A 19,532-nucleotide genomic window follows, 5' to 3' on the forward strand; every position below is an offset into this window, starting at 1 on the left:
GTATATGTATTTATATAGATGTCGGAAAATAAACTCTGAAAGTGTTTTATAGATAGATAACTAGATTCACGAGTTTTACTTTGACTGGAAAAGTTTCCCCCGCCTATTAGACACGAGAACTTTTATATCTACTGCGAGGATTAAGAAGTTTGGTGGGAATTTGATGAGTCCGAGTTTCATTGCAAGTTTGTCGCTCAAGTCTTTGGTAAAGCGATAGGAATTATAGCTATGTATGTGTATGTGTGTGCAGGGTGAATTATTTAGTGAAACAAGAGAAAATGGTAGGAATATCGTTTTCCTCATCAAATGTTTGATTTCTTTGAAAGTGATGTAGAGACCAATGTTATTACGTCCAAGTTGAGACTACGATCCTATCGCACGGTGGAACCGGATCTGTCGAGCCATTAAGTCAGTCAAGTCTCTCGGAGGGAAATTCTAATGAAAAGGGAATGGTCCTTACGCTCCCGCTACTTCCTCGCTCGGGATTTTGAATCGGCGTAAGCGATCAACCGCGTCTATTTAATGAAGTCGATGAACCCATACCCTGCCTCATCTTACTGGAAACTTCCAACACTACCTACCGCTGCCATTTGCATATTGCTTCGGTCCCCGAGCGCACACTTAAAGTCTTCGTTTCACTCGAGATTTGAGTTATTTACTTTTTTGATGATTGGGAGTAATCCACAGGCTGCATGATCCACCCTCACTGGGACCATCATTTTCACCTTCTGAAGCAACAGTCATACGACAAGGGAAAAAATATGGGCATTTTCAATAATTAGCACTTCGTATCTTGCTTCACATAGTTGCAAGGTTATTCAATGTCATGCTGAAATTTTAATTATTAAAAGTACTGTCCTCGGATGATTTCAAGCACATCGATATTTGCCGTGCGCGATAATTTTGTAACGAATATACTACATTCTACGTTAAAGGATACAGTAGAGAACTTGCGGAGGTCTTAAAGACGTCCTAATTTGAACCTAACAGTGGAAGAAATTGATATATCTGCCGAGTTTAGATCAAGAATAGGATCTCTTGTCAATGCAAGGATAATCCTCCGTAGGTCCTGTTACCTCCTCTGCAGGTCCTATCTACCCACTACCGAAGTTGGTATTTTGCAGGTTTACATTAGGGCCAAAATTCCAACTCGGGTGTCCGCTGGTTGCGGGCTGATTTCATTGGTGCAGATAAAACCCGCAGGTCTTAGACACGCATGCAGCATCGACGCAAACTGCAGATTCCGGTCTTGCCTTCCTCTCCTTATCTCAAAAGACAGAAGACTGTTTTGGGACTGGCCGATCAAGAGTGAAAATAAAAACGTCGCAGCTGAAAATAAGCCTTGTTTTTTACCACCTTATCTTTTCCAACGCGGCGAAGGCGAGACCATTTCCGGGTAACACGGTGACCCTGGAAGAAGGAATTCGCGATAGGTCAAGCCTCGTCAAGATGGGTGGAACGTGGACGTAGAGAAGAGAGCGCGCCGCGATCCCGGAGCTGGAATTGGCAATTCGCATTCGGATTGGGGATGTTTACTCAGGCTCGTATACGTAAACACAGTCCCCAGTTTTGCAGATAAACTGCGAACCGTGATTTCTCGTCGAATTCGCCCGGCCTTTTCGACGTCGTCCTCATTCCCATCCTGGACTTATGGAATCAGCGGAAAAATCAAACGGCCAAGTTTCCCAGCTCTTCTTCTTCTTCCGCATGGCTGTTCCAGCTCTACTTCGGATGGCCTAATCTTCGTAGCTCTTGGCTATCGACGGACAGCCGTCACGTCTATTGATTATCATGAGCCACCTACTTCCCATCGCACTATCTGCAGAACTTTGACGTACCCTGTCCGCAACAAGTTATTATACAACAGCGTCAAGGTCCAACTTCTCTGCAGCTGTGTTCCAGGCGGCTTTGTCACCACGATAAACTGATTGTGGCAGGCGTGTGAGCGAGTTGATGAACACGCGGGGCAGGCTGTGTTGATTGACGAATTTCTCTCCCTCTCTCTCTACTCACGTCCTGGGTTTTTCCACTTTCTGATCATCCCGCTGGACGTTTTTCTCTCATACTCAAAAGAAGAACCGAGCTTATGAATTCTACAAGAGTTCCTCTCTATCATTTATTTTAACCTTGACTCTAGAGCTTCCAAATGGTTCAGAGAACCCTCGAGCACATACATTATTGAAAATACCGTGTATCTAAAAGCAGTGCTTTATACGATTAGACAAGTGGGGTAGTTTACACTTTACGACCTGTTCGAATGGGTTTATCGATTCAATCGACGGTGTTGGGGATATATGTATAGTATATTCAGCTGCAATCCGGTAATAGCGCCGATGTATAAATTTTTATTTCCACAGTGTAACGAAGGTGTTCGCCTCCCAACTTTTAGATTAAACGCGTTATCGTTGTTTTCTTTGATATCGCGGCGCTACAAGTTTCTACTTGATCTTGGAGTTTGTTTAAGTTCAGCTCTTTTATGGATCCGGTACCTCACGATTACTTCGGACGTTAGCTCATGCTCACACTGCAGTCTAACAAACTTTTCAACTGAGCTTTCGCCGAAGTAGGTATACACACACCGACTTGCATGTAAGGAACTTATACGCGCGAATGGCCGGGACACCTAACGCCGTCGCCTTTCTCCATCACCTTTGTAATCGGGCGAGTGCTCTTAAGGGACATGCCGACCGTACAGAACACACACCCATCCGCCTAGGAATAAAAATGTCCGGCTTTTTTCTCCCTTATAGCTCTTCATTCCGCCTCCCGGCCGCTGTCGCTTCCTCCCCGACGTCTGCAGCCTGTCGTCTTTGGTTATCCAGGGAATTATTCAACCCCGACGCATCGTTAGGATTCACTTTATCTGCCGTTTCCGCCTAGCTCGAATCCGGGTCTAAGAGCCACGTAAAATACGAGGACGATATGGGCGCCGCCGGGGGTCCGAGACGGTTCGAGTAAAATTATACGACTATTGGCACGGTTATTTGTATACCATACACAAGCCTCGAAATTCTGTATTCCAATGTACGCGGATACGGAGGCTTGTAGAAACGTCTCATGGCCTGATTTCCTTCATGCCATCAAGACAAAGGTCCTAAGACAGTTGAGAGGAATTTGTTAAACGAAAAACCAAATAAATCCACTTGTGGTTTCGGAAAGTCAATCTGTACCTAAAGTTTTGCGAAAGATTTTAAAATTCATGTGAGCTGAATTGTTTCTTTTTGGCAGGTTTTACCATCGTATAAAAAACATGCGTGGAAAAAATATAAAATACCAGGATGAATTATTCACTGCCTTGGCATGGAACACCCTATGTACACTTTAATATCCTTAAGGGGGTGCTATAGTCAGTTTTTACCGACTGCGTTGAATGTCTTTTATGTTGGATGTTATCAGAGGTTACGCATGGGGATGGCAAAAAAGGGGATAACAGGCCTATTCTTCATGTGATCCCGAACACAAACACACCAACATATTCTTGGCGTAAAATTAAAATGTGTCGTCGTTCGAAATTTCATGTAGAATTTCGGCTGTCATGTTCAATTTTTTCAACGTCTCTGATATAAGTAAAGATAGGAGACATTTAACAGAACGAAGTCGGTAAGAGATGACTACAGCATCCTCGCAATCGACAATATTGTCCCGGGAAATTTTCAAAATCACGAGTAGTACCCTGGCCGCAGGGATTACAGGGACAACAATCCCGTACAGGAAGGGATTAAAACTGAAAGCGGACGAGAGAGGGGGCGGAATGAAAGAGGAGATTGGTGAAAGGGGAATAAAATTTCTCGAGTAAATGGCATGCAATTATCCGATGTAATCACTCCGGTTCCAGGCCCGCGGCCATCCAGAAGAAAGGAGAACCGGCAGAGTGGGCGATCCGTAGCCTAGCCGGGAGATTAAATGTTCCCTCGATCTCCGCCGGGACGGAGGAACGCGTGTACGACGGAGGCGTTTGTTTTATATTTGATCGTCGGCACATCAGGACTCGAGAGTCCAGGATGTTTATTCTTGCCGGGTCTCGACGGCATACCAGACGGCCGGTTGGCCGGCTGGCTGATGGGATGAAAAATAGCTCGGGCCGCGACGATCGGCCGAACGACGGACAGGAGCAACGAACGTGCCGACAGCCGCACCCGTAACACCCTCCCACAATTTCCGTCAATTCTACTCCCTCTGGCTGCCGCCGAGAAAGAGAGGCGGAAGAGGCGGGAGAGGCGGGAGGGGAGATTTATCGGGCGCCCAGGGACAACCACCCTGCTCGAAGCGCATGCCTCGATTTCGATGTACACTCTCCGGCATTAATACCGTTCGCGAGCCTTCCACCCCTAGTGCCACGTGATCAGGGGCAGGATCACCAACCCCGCTATAGTAAGGTGTAGACATAAAAATATATAAAAAATACTGCAATAATTGGTAGCGAGGTAGGTATAAATATTTTACTACCTCCTCCAGGTTTTATACTATTTTTTTCAGTATTTGTCACGAGTTTTTCGAGTGACAACGTAAAAGAAAGAAAAGTTAATAGATGAATCATACTGCGGTATAGGCACGCATCGCCGCATAAACACTTTCCGGATATCTCAAAGGTCGGACTAAGCTTTGCGGGGTTCGCGTAATCTTTTCATTCGCGCTTTCGAAGTGGTTCAATACCGGACGGAGGTTATATCTGGAGATGCGAACGTTGTAAACCCCGGAATTCATACCGAATCGACCAAACTGTGACCAAAGTAAGCCTTGTCGATCATGTCTTTTTCTTAGCCAACGTGAGGGTATCGCTTAATCTTTCCTACGATTGAATTGACGTGTAGGATCGACTGAGCGCGATACATTGATGAGTTGATCCCTTCGGTGGTCGATGGTATAAGCTTCGGAGAAGAGTAATTGAGCTCTCTAGTGGTGCAGTGAATTCAATTGACTTGTGAAGTAGATAAAACAGCAGAGAAACAGTATAGAATAGAGAGAGAGAAAAGAAGGCGGGAGTGTGGGAAAACGACTTGAGTGGAAAAGACAACCCATTGTCGCACTATAGCGAAGGCTACTATACACGAGTCTTGGAAGAGAGGAGATTAGATTGGATAAAAGACAAGTAACGCGTAACAATACGATATAAAGATAAGTAATGGCGGTATACCGAACTTAAACAAGACCAATTAATCAGCACTGTGACGTCACAGAGAGCAAACGTCGAATGCAAAAAGGAAACCTGCCGACAGGTTTTGTGAGACTAGCAACCATTGGTGCGATTGATCGAAGGTGTGAAAATGGACCGTTGGATAAAAAACTATATTGAACATTGACACGATTCATTCTTACCTCTTTCCCGCTCGATGTAAATGAACATATAATCGTCTAGCAAGAGTAGACAAACTCGCCAAGGACATCGGCCCGGCCATGAATGGGACCTAGACTTGGCTGAGAGATCGAAAAAGCCCACGCGAAGTATGCGACTGGCGTAAATTTAAGTTTCGTCTCCGTGGACGCGGCTCGGATTAAATATAGAAACACACCGCAATTCCGATGTGGACATGGCAGTTACCGTATCGCGATGCTGACTTTACTTACCTGAAACTTTTTCGCTGTTATCGAGCCTACGAGTCGGCACAGAATGCGTAGGAAATTATTTCGAAACTCGTGAAATACGTGTCGATGGTGCTGAGGTATGAGTGACAACAAGGCATTTTCGATGCGTGAAGCAAAATTAATTATTCCTCTAATTAGCTCGGTACGAAACCTCCGACACTAATGTATAATAATATTCTCATTTCGACCAAGGTGTAATACTTTAAATATCTCTTACTTGAATAACAATTGGGGTGCTGGTACATTTTGAAATAGCTGTTCCGCCATCTGGCTCTCACTCATAATTTATTCGTTGCATATTTTCAGTCAGATAATTTGTATATTAATCAATCCTTTCGAGTCTATGTGATAACACTGGTCAACGGTGGTTTTGTTGCCCTTAATATTTGAGTGGACTTAGTAAGATTCGATGTCAATGACTCTAGGGGTAAGCATAGTTTTTCGAAATTGTCTCCAGCTATTTATTTTATCGACATTTTCATATATGACTCTTTGTTGCCCTGATTTTATCCGTGAAACTACGTGTTTGAGAACGAAGAATTTACGAATAAAATGAGGGCAACAAAAAAAAATCTTCGTGTAATTTGGGTGAGAAAACATGCCTTTTTTTTCTTCCTACGTTTCACAAGGGAATCTAATTTCACCTTGATGTATTCACATTCCGTCAAATGTTTGTTAAACGTAGTTCTTTGTTTAGAACAAGGCAAAACGTTGATTAGATCGTTTCCACGTTTAGCCTGGTACATTCGTGATTCCTACCTTTCATGTTTTTGTCTATCGTGACAGCACCGTTGAATGGCAAAACGCGAAGATTAAGGGCACGGTTCAAACTAAATCTTCCATGATAAATTCAGAGGATTTGTTCATTCCTCAAGTCTCGAAAGCACATCACGAGGCAATTTCAAGAGTAAAGACTCGCTAATATATTATCTTATAAAGATGCTTTTCATGATCAGCATCGTATTTGATCTCTACTGTACAATCCGCATACTCGTTTCACCTTTGCGAAACCATAATTCCAAGCCTCGTCATCTCCAAAAGGAATCCTTTTACTCCACCGAGACATTATTTTCCTCGCTAAGATCGATGAACTTTGTATCTATACTTCCTGGATCAATACATCTGCGCATTTCTATACATAGCAACAATTGCAACTGTACACTCAAAGGTGCATTCTCGCGTACCTCTCCAGAGACGGTCGGGTGGGTGCTTTAAGGGATGAGCTTCCATTCGCTAGGGCAAACACATTGTAAACTCGATGGTATATAACCGGTACATGAAACGACGTCACTTCGGGAGGGCAAAAAGCTTCGCTTCACTCGCTCTCTTTGCAGGCCATTAATCCGCTTCTGATGCAACCGCGACAGTCAAGAGTTAATCGAGTGTGTTCACTCTCTGTACGTTCGTCGGTGTTTTTGGCGGGTCAACTGTAGGAGTTAGTTTAGATCGCGTCATTTTGACGGTGCCATATTTGCCTCATGGGTTCGAAAAACGTGTCTAAAGACACCGAGAAAATTCGTGTTCCATTTGATGTTCCGGTAATGAGACTTTTGGAACAAACTTGAAACTTTGGCTATGAAAATGATTTCCTCTGCCAGACAACAGGAATGTCAACAGCGTGGTGTGAATCGATATGCACAGTCACGTCTGGTCGGAACCCGACTGAAGCTTCCACTTAACTTCATGACGGTGAAATACAACTCGGCAGATGACGAAGAGACGTTCGAAGCTTTCCGCTTGAAAAGTTTGCCTCTCGATGCCTCTGATGTGGTAGAGGATGAGACAGGTCTGCTCGCTTGGGGCCGCTACTCAAATTGAGTTACTATTCCACTCCAGAGGTAACGGGCTGTCAAAGAATCTCTTTAAAGTCATCGCCGGGCCAAATGGCAGCCACCGTGAAACGCGCATGGTGATTTATACCCGGTTTCTCTGTAATGGCGATACAATTGCATCACGCATGATGTAGCGTTGAAGTTGGTGCGATAAGTCCGACCAATCTAGGCCGAATCCCGCTACCAGCTAACAAAAGTTTTACATGACAGCTCATCCTTGACTGCGAAAGAACAAGTAAACAACGGTGCTTTTTCCCGCCAGCGGACAAGGGCATGCTCCTGAAGCTCGACTTCCGGGATCGGTTTGACATGGAGCCGAGCGATGGATGTCGATTCGACTTCTTGGAGGTTCGTGACGGACAACATGGGTTTGCCAAAGAGATTTTTCATCGGTGTGGCAAGGAGTTTCCCCCTGTGGTCATTTCGCAGTCACGGTACCTATGGCTGCGATTTCACAGTGACGAGAACATCGAGTACGGGGGATTCAAGGCCGTTTGGAGCATGATACCCCGGCCCACGGATAGTAAGTCGCTTGAGTTGATATCAAATCAATTTCGATACCCCGAGACCATTTCTTATTCATTTTCTGACCAAAGTTCTGAACCGTTACTTCAATGCCTCGTAGATGCGAGGGGAAATATTTTTTATCTTACAGTGGAGTACCAAGAATCTTTTGACGTGTGCAAGCGTATTCTTTTCACATTCATGTCTTGTCCATGAGAATATCAACACCCGCAATAATTTGATTCTACTATTTCAACGCACAGCTCGAGTTGATTGCTGCTAGTTAGTGATGGGTGTTCAGTAACAGTTCATAGTTTTGACATCAGATGAAGCGACATCCTGACTAGCTATTGAACGCGCTAGAAATTAAGATCGAGACTTCTTTGATCGTGCATCTAAAATATCCATAAAAATGCCCCGATCCTTGTTTTAACACTTTGCGGCACAACGTCTCATACATGGGACACGTTTTTTGAATCGGTTATTCAAGATTTATAACCAATTTTTGGGATATTAGTGTCATTTTTTTTTTTTTTTTTGCACAATTGTGCTTCTAAGATGTCAATGTTGACGTTTTGAGAGAGATCATGATTCCGTGAATATAGTGAGCGCTATAAATAAACAAAATGTTGAAAATGTCGGTTTTTACAGAATAAATGTAATTGTTGGAAGATTATGGGGACTAGAAAAGTGGAACTCGGTAGTCTTGGGTTAAAATTTCAAAATGAAAGCGGATTCAATACGGTGGACTCAAAATATAAAAATTGATGCAATTCGCTTGAAATTTGTTACTCAGGGGTTTTCGGTGTCGCTGAAAACGAATCCGACGTCAGAATTTCAAAATTCACGATGGCGTATCCAAAATGGTGAATTGAAAATATAAAAATTGATTCTATTCGCTCGTATTGAGTCCATTATTTTGAATTTTGAAAATTTCTCAGATCTGACCGCATTGAATTTGACTGCAATGAAAAATGTATGCTTCAAAGAGTTAAAAAAACAAACTTTGTGTCTGTTTAATCCAAAGAGGTGATACCGGAGCCAGAGTCCTGCATGATAAATAAAACGGGGTTCGAGGCGAACATCAACAGCGAGGAAGTAGAGGAACAGAAAAAAATAGCGGAGAAGAACGGAGTGGCTCTTGATTGTATGTGGGTCGTGACGGTCGAGGCCGGATGGAAGGTAGTTTGTCGTCAGGTCAAAAAGCTGCGTCGGAGCTCGAAATCGGAACTACGTGTAACTTGCGTTTATCCTTCATTTTGCCACAGATCCAGCTTTCTTTTACAAAATTCAAACTGCAGAGGCCGAACGAGTGCGACAGCAACTTCGTCGACATCTTCGGTGAGCGGACTGACCTCCCCTCCCGGCTGAAGAATTTCTGCGGAAGCACCGCTGACCTTGTCAGCACTGAAACGAACACCCTTTTTCTCCGGTATTACGCTGAGCCAAGGGCTCTCAATAGCACCTTCACATTTCTCGTCACCGCCTTTAGAGAGAAGGGGGGCGATAGCTCGAGTGAGTCTGCATCGTCATGATACGTAGCTGAAATTTTTTCCAGTTAACGCGGAGACCCTGAAATTCGAAAGTTTTTCAAAAATTATACGATTCTTCAAAAACCTCATAAATTCTAATTCACCGTCACATGTCTCGCAAAAACAATTCGATACAATTCTGCAGCTAATCAAGGTAGGCAGTAACAAATAGTTAACATCCAATTGACAATATTTAGATATATTTTCAAGTTCGATAATATAGAAAAAATCTGATTTTGTGAATTATTTCAATATTCAATTTTCACATGTCTACTGTATTAAAAGGAATAATTTGATATTCAATAATCAGGCTGAAAGTTTAATTGCAACTGTTGTTCTGAATGCGTGTACAAGGATTGTGACGCGAGGAGCTTTTTTAAGAGCACTATAATTTTTGGCGTTATTTCAACCAACATACGAGACCGTAGTGAAATACAACGAATCCAGAGGTGGAGAGAGAATAACGTATCATGTATTGATATCGTTGAAATTCCACGTCAATCGGAAAAGTTTCGAGTTTCAGGATAGAAATACAAAAAGGGATCCGACTCAAATTTTGCAAAATGTATGTATTTGAATCGTCGTATTTCAATTGATTTTGAATTTCCTTTAAAAATTCCAGAATGCCGTGACGGAGAATTCGACTGCGATGACGCAAGATGCATCAACGGCAGTCTGAAGTGCAACGGAAATGACAACTGCCGTTTCCGAAATGACGAAGAGCCCGCGAAATGCGGGGTGAGCATAATTTTCATCGAAATGACGTAAACCGCGCATCAAAGCGTTTCCGTTCATTCTAAATATCAATTTTCCATTGGGCATCCAGTTTCCTTTTTACCGTTCAGCCATACGTGCAAATCGGATATTCACCACCTATTAGAGCCCCGTTTCGCGCATTGCGCCGATGACTGGTATTCCCGTGATTACGGTGAACCGATCGGGTGGCTTTGGCCCCAAACGCCGCTCGTTATCGCCACGGATCAGGGATCGGATCGATACTTGAACGCCCCGCGGTCCTGTTTGCGAAACCAGGTGGACAACGGTCTGATAGTTGCAGGAAACCGCAACGTCGCCGTGTGACTGTCGCTGTTTGCGACACTCTTTTTGGAACACAGAAGTTGTGAAAAGAGGGTGGAAAACCGGAGGGAACGACAACTAGAACGGAAGCGCTAAAAGCTTGCGGGGAAAAACAAGTGCTTTGCAACATCCGGGAACTCCGGAATGCTTGGTTAAGATTAGGCGGTCGGTAAAATCCAGCGTACGAATTTTCCCGGATCAACGACCTCTCGGTGAAACAAAGAGACGGAGAAACGTTGTTAGTCATGTTACTGATTTCCTCATTTACGTCACTCCGTTTACCGTGGGAACAATTCGAGGATATTCTCCGCGACACCCGAGGCTGCTGCCGAAGCCATCCACGAGAGTGAAATACAATCGATACAGCATTCCGTTTCCCCTTGTTTCTGCTTTCGCGATGCCAATTAGACACCGAGATGTATAGAGTTCATCAAAGTAGAAGCTTATAAGAGCCAATCTGCGGCCATTCGCACTCTTGCAGGGCTGCATTAAGTGTCCTGAAAAATACTAAAATTTGGACCAATTATATGTGTCTTGAAAACTCGAATGTCCAATGGATTTTTTCATTTGTTTCGATCAATAATGATACCTCGAATTTTTCTAAACTTTCCCGCCATTTTGTAAAAATGTGGCTACCCGAAATACTTTGGACACGGATCAATGAATGTTTTATTGTAAAATGAAGACCTCGATAACACATCTTTTCGTTATGGTTCGAAAATGGGATGAAAATGGGATGTTACTTTTAATGATGGTTTCCTGTAGTCAAACTTCGTCTTTTTAAAGTTCGATTTTCTTTTTAATTCAAGAGTTGACCGAAGGTGACAAATTTTTTTTGTTCGAATTAAGCATCTTTGGTTGACGATGACCCGTTGGTTTGATAATCCCATCATCAGAATAGTGATCCACGCTCTGTGTTTATGAATTTAAAAATTCATAATTCCATCCGTTGATTTTTGAATCAAATATGAAAGTATTCCCCACCAAGCCAAAGCACGGCCGACGATCGGGTCGCAATATACGAAAAACGGGGGATCAAAGTGTAAGACACCATTCGGCCGTAAAGCAAAGTGATAGGAACGCGTGCAGAAACGGTAACGGAGAGAAAAGAGAAACTCGTGCGAGCGACACTCGTAACAAGTTGATTATCCAGCGTGCTGAACTCGAGCGATAAATATCCAATCGCGATTTATAGTCTATAGCTACCTTATGCCTGCCTATCCCACACCGGCATCAAGTATAACGTAAAGATACTTTGATACTGTACGAACGAATGGAGCGAGGAGTCGGTGAGCGGACGGATCGTAGCCGTAGGCATAAAATGAGCTCTAGATCTTCTCCTCACGCCTGATCCCCGGAGGGTGCGCCAAAATCTATTGGACACGCGGATCGAGGCAAGAGAGGGTTCGTCCCAGCTCTCTTGTGAATTTTAAGTCGAGCCAAGCGCGTGATATGTTCCATTATTCTTTGCTGCAGAACACGGGAGGCTCCGTATCGATGAACTCGGAACACATAATCATCATCCTGGTCGTATTCTCTCTGATAATGTTCGGCATGAGCTTCGCCTTCGTCTTCAACTGCGTCCGGAAGCTGATCAGAGACCACAGAATAATCCAGGTGAGAACTGACAGAGGTCACAGAAAAGCTCTTCCAATTTGTGTTTTCAACTTCTTCCGCAACTAATTCGAAACGCAGGAACTTCCTGTTTGAACGTGCATAATTGAAAAGAAAAATCCCGAGACTCATCAGCTGTAAGCTAACTTCCGATCGTTCTACGGGCTTTTCTTTGTTTGACTCGTTTAATGTATACGAGGTATACAGGTATCGGAAATTCGGGGGAAAGCGCAGAGCTCATCACAATGAGATGAAAGGAGGATGCGAATTTCTTTGATATTCCTCTCTTCAAGCGGCCCGAGAACGCGAAACACGGTGAACTCGAACATTAAAATTTGCGATCTTGCATCGCCACGAATAAAGCCACGCCAACATTCGTATAACAATGGATTCTAAAAACGTTCGTGCATCCGGCAGCGTGTTAATTTATACGCCGGGCAGATTTTCGCCTGCAGTATAAGCGGTGCAATCAAATCGCAAATCGGCCACTCTGCTCATGCCCAATTAGTTGAAATTTCAGTAGCTGAGTCTCGATATTCGAAATCCTGTATTTGCAAATATATGAGTCGATCCTGGCAGCAATCACTCGCCCATTAGCGAGCACATCGTATTCGTTAATTGAAGTCTCAAGGCTTCTTCGTTATACCGGAACCGGAACTCGAAAGCAATATCATTCTGACCGGTGATTTGAAATCTGTAGAGTAAATTGATAAGTCGGCATCGCGTCGTCTTCGAAATATCGTGGCAATAATTCTGGCTGGTAAATATGTACATTTCATACGGTAAAACCGGATAAATGTCAGTCATTTGTCCTTTCCGACACTATTCGACCACGAAGGTCTTTATTCACGTCTGTAGCGTTCTGACAAACCAGACGCGAACGTAAAGCACACGATCCGGTAAGATGGCATCATGTCACGAACTCGGTGAAAGCAGAACAGATTCGATAACAAAATATAATAAAATTAAATAATATATATGTTTGTATAATACAATTTGAATCTATACGTAGACCAAGTCACTGATCAGGTAAGAGTGATAGTTAGAAAAAAATGTTGGAAAACTGATCTTCAATACAGGGTTTTACAGGTTACCTGCATATTCGGCAGAGCTTTATCATATGAATTATTAAAATATTTCTGAAAAGTATCGGTACCACAAGAGAAAAAAAACCAAAAAAAAATAAAACAAACGATACGCATATTGTGTGTTGAAATAAAGATATAGGAATATTTTTCATTTTTTAAGCTGAAAAGTTATGTTCCGTTGTGTAATTTCTGAATAACTTTTATGATGATAACATGGTTCAAGGTTTTTGAATATAATCTTTGAACGAGTCATTCTAAAGAAACCGTGCGCGATATCGACCACAGTGCCAAATCGATCGTACTTATCCCAATCGACTGTCTACGCCAATGACTCAGCCAATCTTAACATGGCTACGCCATCACACGAAATAAATCAATCGTTTTTAAATAACGGTTTTCTCGGTAGTTCTGAGACTGTTACAACAACCGATAGCACGAAATTATCCTTAATTTTTTCGCTACAAGTGTTTTTTTTTCCGGAACAATAATGACAAATAACCAAAAAAACCACTCGTCAACGTTAGGGACAAATTTGGCCACTCACGGCGCTACTTGTACTCGCGCCCGGTTCCTATACGTAACCTATACAGAACCGAGTTACTCGTTTCATAATCATGATTATTCTGCTATTCATCCTGGGAAATTTACCAATTGCAAATCAACAAGGCACTTGTCTCTGACTCTTTCCTCTGCAGGAGCACATCCGTCAGTCGCGGGAGAACCGGCTGGACGAGATCGGTCGAAAAACCACCCCGTGCCCTCTGTCGTCGACGCGAGTCGACTCGTGCGATCACCGAGGATCCAGCGAGTCGCCGAGCCTAGAAGTGGCGCCAAGCAAAGAGCTGCTTCCGCCGCCTACGACGACGACGACGACGGGTTCGTCCTGCGCGTTAATGGGCCACGATTACACCCGAGAGCTGCTGGCGAGGGAGGCGGACTACTCGGCGATGGAGATAAACGACATCCACCGCAGCAACAACGCGAGCAACGCGACCCAGGAACGGCTCCAGGAGTCGAGCGAGGAGCCCGAGACTCGCGACAACGCCTGCCAGACGAGGGAAAGCCTCTTCGACGGCGTTCCCATACCCCGAAGGACGACTTCCGGCTCCCACTGTTCCGGATGCGGCTGCGGTCCGAGCGCCGCCTGCGCCCGTCACAGCGCCCTCATCCCGCCCCCTCCCCACGGATGGTCCCTCCACGACCCCCGGTTCCCAGAGCCTCCGGACTACCTCTGCAGCTACCAGCGATTCCAGAGCCCGAAGCCGGGGAACCGCGAGCCCTTTCACTCCCCGGGGAAGTTCTCCCGGCAGAGCACCCTCGACTCGGGAACGACCGGGACGACCGCCGGGTCCCAGCACTCCTCGGGGAGCGCCCCCTCCAATCAGACGACCGCCGGCACCCCGACCTCCAGGCGAAACGACCCCAGGTATCGGGCCGAGGCCGTCATCGAGCTGCCTGAACTCGAGCGGCGACCATTCAGCATCGAGAGCACCAAGAGTGCCCCCGACGTTATCGCGACGCACTGACGGCGGAGGACCGGGGGCGAGTGGGAACCTTACCGAAGGCGGCATCCCCGACGCGTCAGCGTCGCCACCCAGAGCTCCCTCGACGACGGCGACGAGGATGAGGATGAGGACGGTGCTCGCAGAGACGGCTCTTGATACTCCGCCCCTCCGCCGTTCTATCCCACCTGGCCTCGACGGGGCAACGATCGGAACGTTCGGGGCTCGGGATTCGCCATTCTCAACGGTTTTCGGAGGGGGGACGAGGTCGGCGCTACCGTTCGATTTTAAAATTCACTGCCGTTGTAGGGTAATTGGCATCGATTTGGGTTATTCGGAATTTCTCAAAATCGCGAATTACTGCACGCAGCGTCCATAAATTATGTTATCGGTTTTAGGGGGGAGAAGTACAGAAGTTATGACTTTACATGCAAAAAGCGAAATTCATAAATAAAAAATTAATTATCGATAAAACGTTGTTAATAGTTAACAAATCATATTTGGCTCAACTAAAATTTGATGATAATAACGAACCGTTTATTTCGCCATATCCAAACATTCGTTTTTTAACAGTAAATAAACTTTTTTCTCAGTGCGGCTCCGGACTAGGGTGGCTCCTATCAAAGGTAATAGATTAAAATTTCTCTAATGCGTATACTTCGTTTAATTATGCTAATGTAAAAAAATCTTGAGCCGAGAAATCGTATTCATACACACCTAAAGAAAAATATGACGGAAGGGGAGGTGGGGCGGCAATTTTTTTTATGTCATTTAGAAGGGAGGGCGAGTCTTTGAATCTTACAGAAGATGACAGAAGGAGGGAGGGAGGGGCTCAAAAACCCTCAAAATTCGATGACGTAATTAACGGACGCTCCTATATTTCAAGCGATTCCTAAGAAATCGGTTACGAATCGTTCAAAGGCGCTGACAATTGCTTGGAATAAGTGTTGAAATCGTTCAAAAATCGTTGAAATATCTTAAAAATTGATATCCTCTGAAATCGCTGTCACTTATTCTGCAAGTGTTTGTATAGCCCCTCGGTTGTTACGCCGGCTGCCTCGAAGAAGCGACGGTGAAGATCTTCATTCCGGTTTGAAGTATGTCGAAGGAAAATCGTGGTAACTTCTTTTGCAAAAAATGAATACTATGTTCTTGGGTGAACCGTTTTTCGGAGGATCTCGATGTGACAAATTATAAATACATGTGATAGCGTTAGGTAGAAGAATTATATGACGCAAAAAACGCTCGTTTTATACAGATCAAAACTCTTGGATGCGTATAGTATACATAAAAATTCCATTTAAAAATTCAATGCCCACGGATGATTTCTTTTTTGTTTAATTATCGTGCTCTTTTAAACCCGGTGCTTAGAATATCACGAATTTGTTTGGACTTAGGCGTTTGCTTCAAAGGTTCCATTTCACGGAAAAACTACTCTAACGTTTAAAAGAATTTTTTACTCCGAACAAGTTGCTGGAAACAACAATAAAATACATATCTTTGTAAAGAACGCATATAAAAGTATGCCGTAGGTGTGTCTTTTTTCATCGCCGAAAATTATCGCGCATATTTTGTCCTGCCTAATTGTTACTCCCTTATTCCTTCTTTATTCAGCTCCAAAAATTTACATTTCCGTATATTACAAATATCGCATCACATTCGCATCAGGCTTCACTCTATCGTAATTATCATTTATAATGCACGTTGACAAACTTTGACACGTCTTTATATTTCATAATTTGTAATCTATGTATATGTATATGTATAATAAGTATGTAATTGTAATACTGTAATATATAACTGATTAGGATGACTATTTTTTCATCATGACTCTCTGATAGCCGTATACGTATAATGTATAATCTCAAGAGTTTAAAGTCTACGCGCGTTTCAGAATAACGGAGTTGCATTTATATGTGTATATATTGTACCAACATTATATCTATGTAATAATTTATGTTGATAGTTGATGTAACTTATACACAACCTCGAAGAAAAAAAAAAAAAAAGAAATATTTGGTAATCGTATTCTATAATCTATTGGTTACAGTTTTTCAGCAGTTACACTTACATCTAAAAATCAGCTGAAGATCTTAAGCTGAAACGCGCGTAGCCCGTTTCCGTACGACCAAGAATAATCAATTTATAGTCAATTACGTACCAAATATGTTCTATAAGGTGTACAAATGATGAAATACGCGCGTCTCATTATTGCGATGTATGTATAATACTTGTATAAAGAAATAATAATAGTGGAGAAAAATGAATAAATAGATTACGAACATCCGCGATGTATTAATTAAATTTGCGAGGCTTTTCACGCCAGCCAACAATGGCTCACGTTCTTCTCTTTTCAACGTATCTCGGTTATTTTTTTATTTTTTATTTATTTTTTTTCATAAAATTTAATCTCCGGCTTGAATAATACATCAGCCCAACAGCTATATATTCAATTCTTCGACCTGAAGTATTGACGAATTATAAAGAGACTCGAATCGCGCGTCCTACGTCAATTCTCGTTTTATCTAAAAACACTTTACAATTAATGATCGTCTCTCATCTGGTATTCAATTTTTTATTCTACACTGAAAAGCCTCATCAGCGATACAAATCTGATAAAACAGGTAAATAATATGTATTTCACTACGCACTGGTATAATATAATAAAATGATATTACATGTAACATAAATTGAACAGAAATTGTGATGTATACATTTGTATATAAGATAATAAACTACATGTAGAAAAGGAGAAGAAGAAGAAAAAAAAGAAACTGAGAATGAAAAGGGGATAAAAAAAAATGATTCCGCGTGAAAAAAAAGAATCATGTGTAGTACAATATAAAAATGTATAACATTATACATGATAATCGCGAAACAGCGGCCAGAGATGAAGATAATAAACGGTAATTTTCGAATACACGAATACCAGCGATCGTTTTATTTTCTCGTAAATTAATTCCTCGATATCCCGATTAATTAAAAATCACGGACTCATACCTGATTCGGATGGCGGGGTTCGCATGAATAATCGCATATTATTGTGCTCATTAGCGTATCTACAGAAAAATCAAAGCTGGAGCGTAAAGAGGCCCTAAAAGTATGAGAAGGGTGTTTAAAACCGGGGCCGAGAATTTGTTATACAAGGAAATGGCGGCAGCCAATTCATCCGCAAGTGATCGCCTTTCGATAAACCGTTCCGAGTGCTACGTCCTCAGTGCCCATTTTTCTTAATTTCCCGGCTTCATTGCCGCAAAGCTGAAGTGTGCAATTCCGACTCACCCCGAGAGGGAGAAAAAGCTTTGAACCCGGAGGCCGAACAGGGCGGCCATTTGTCAAGGCTTTGTACGCACGGAAATATGCGTATATAATTGTTATAGAACGTGTATAACACGCCTCTGCACTTAAAGTCACAATCAATCCAACGTTCGCGGACTCTCAAATAAAATCCGACGGTTCATTGTCTTCGAATTTTTGCCGTCAATTCCGCGGCTTGCTTGCCAGATTTTCCTGTAATTTTGCAGGAACGCCGCGAATTATTCAAGGGTCCTCCGTAATTTGCAGACTCGGTGGGTAAATTGTCAGGTGCGTAATTGTCGAACGTGACTTCGGTATCGGTTCCCTAATTTTCGACCACGGCACGTAGATGGACCTCCATGTTATACCACAACCCCGGGTTTTCATATTCACAGGCTCACCTTGTACACGGCTATCAATAACTACGCCCTGTTGCCGATCCGGTAAGTATGAATATTCAATAAAATCAGTGGAAAGTAAAGAAAGAAAAAAAAACCAAACAAAAAATATAGACTGACCTAAAAAGAACGGGACAGTCCTGCAACGTCGTGGGATTTTCTCAGAGAACTTGGAAATGGAACTCGGTTGATTTGTCTGAAAATCTGGACATTTTTAAATTAAACAAGGTCGAACCGATTGACTTTGAAGTTTCATCTAATTTAGTCCGCACGTTTTTCAGTTATTGTCAGACGGAGATATTTACATTTTTCAAAATAACACAGCATCGGCTAAGCAGAAATTCTTCTAAATCTAATCAACTCTAATTTAGGAACAACTCCATCGATTGAGATAAAAATCGTAAGAATCCACTTGTATTCGTTTTCAAAATATTGTCGGACAAAAATTTTTTCGCACATCTAGATGTACAAATAAAAATGGACGGACCTGATTCTGGACCTCAAAACGTCGAGATCTTATAATGAAATTCGACTATTCATTTTTAAAATTATTATCATAACTTCCTATCTACGTATATACATAGGTATTCTGTGAAGGCAAATAAACGAGAAGTTAACAACGAGCAATCAAGACTTGCAATAAAATTTCTCACCCGTATAAGAAATCCATCTACTAACCATGTATATTCCAAGTTATACCTGCTGTATGAAAAAAAAAAATGATGACCTTAATTTTTTCGCCACCAGACTCGAGCTTCCGCAGACTCGTGGTTTTCTTTGAATCATTATCCGGTCTGTGTATATAAATTATAAATTAGGCGGAAGAGATAAAAAAAAAAGCGAGGTGGTTAGGGGCCAGGTCTAAGCACATAAAACTCGTTTGTCTTCGTTAGGCTATTCAGCTTTGTTGCTGCTGCTGGATTGTCCGGCGTGTTTTATCCTCGGCAAACGCGGCCTTTGGGTTTTCACCCCACCTCAAAGGAAATGGGAAATCACGTGTGCGGATTATCACTGTGCACACAGTAGGGTGGTCCTTAAACAGATCATTTTTGAATTTCGACCGGTGCGCCCCCCAAATCGGCTCCACGTAATTCAAAAATAATTC

General features: G+C 42.9%; 1 protein-coding gene across 1 annotated transcript in view; it reads left to right on the top strand.

The window, feature by feature from the left end:
• LOC124177856 overlaps window positions 1-17,489 on the top strand; it is a 36,657-nt gene extending 19,168 nt beyond the window's left edge. Inside the window, exons 3-8 of the mRNA XM_046560727.1 lie at window positions 7,678-7,938; window positions 8,947-9,101; window positions 9,188-9,434; window positions 10,074-10,189; window positions 12,005-12,145; window positions 13,926-17,489. Of these exons, the coding sequence (XP_046416683.1) occupies window positions 7,678-7,938; window positions 8,947-9,101; window positions 9,188-9,434; window positions 10,074-10,189; window positions 12,005-12,145; window positions 13,926-14,756 (1,751 nt within the window). The 3' untranslated portion in view covers window positions 14,757-17,489. The remainder of the gene's footprint in view (window positions 1-7,677; window positions 7,939-8,946; window positions 9,102-9,187; window positions 9,435-10,073; window positions 10,190-12,004; window positions 12,146-13,925) is intronic.
• Window positions 17,490-19,532: the final 2,043 nt, after the last annotated feature.

The sequence above is a fragment of the Neodiprion fabricii genome, chromosome 3 (assembly GCF_021155785.1).
Source record: "Neodiprion fabricii isolate iyNeoFabr1 chromosome 3, iyNeoFabr1.1, whole genome shotgun sequence".
Classification (NCBI taxonomy): domain Eukaryota; kingdom Metazoa; phylum Arthropoda; class Insecta; order Hymenoptera; family Diprionidae; genus Neodiprion; species Neodiprion fabricii.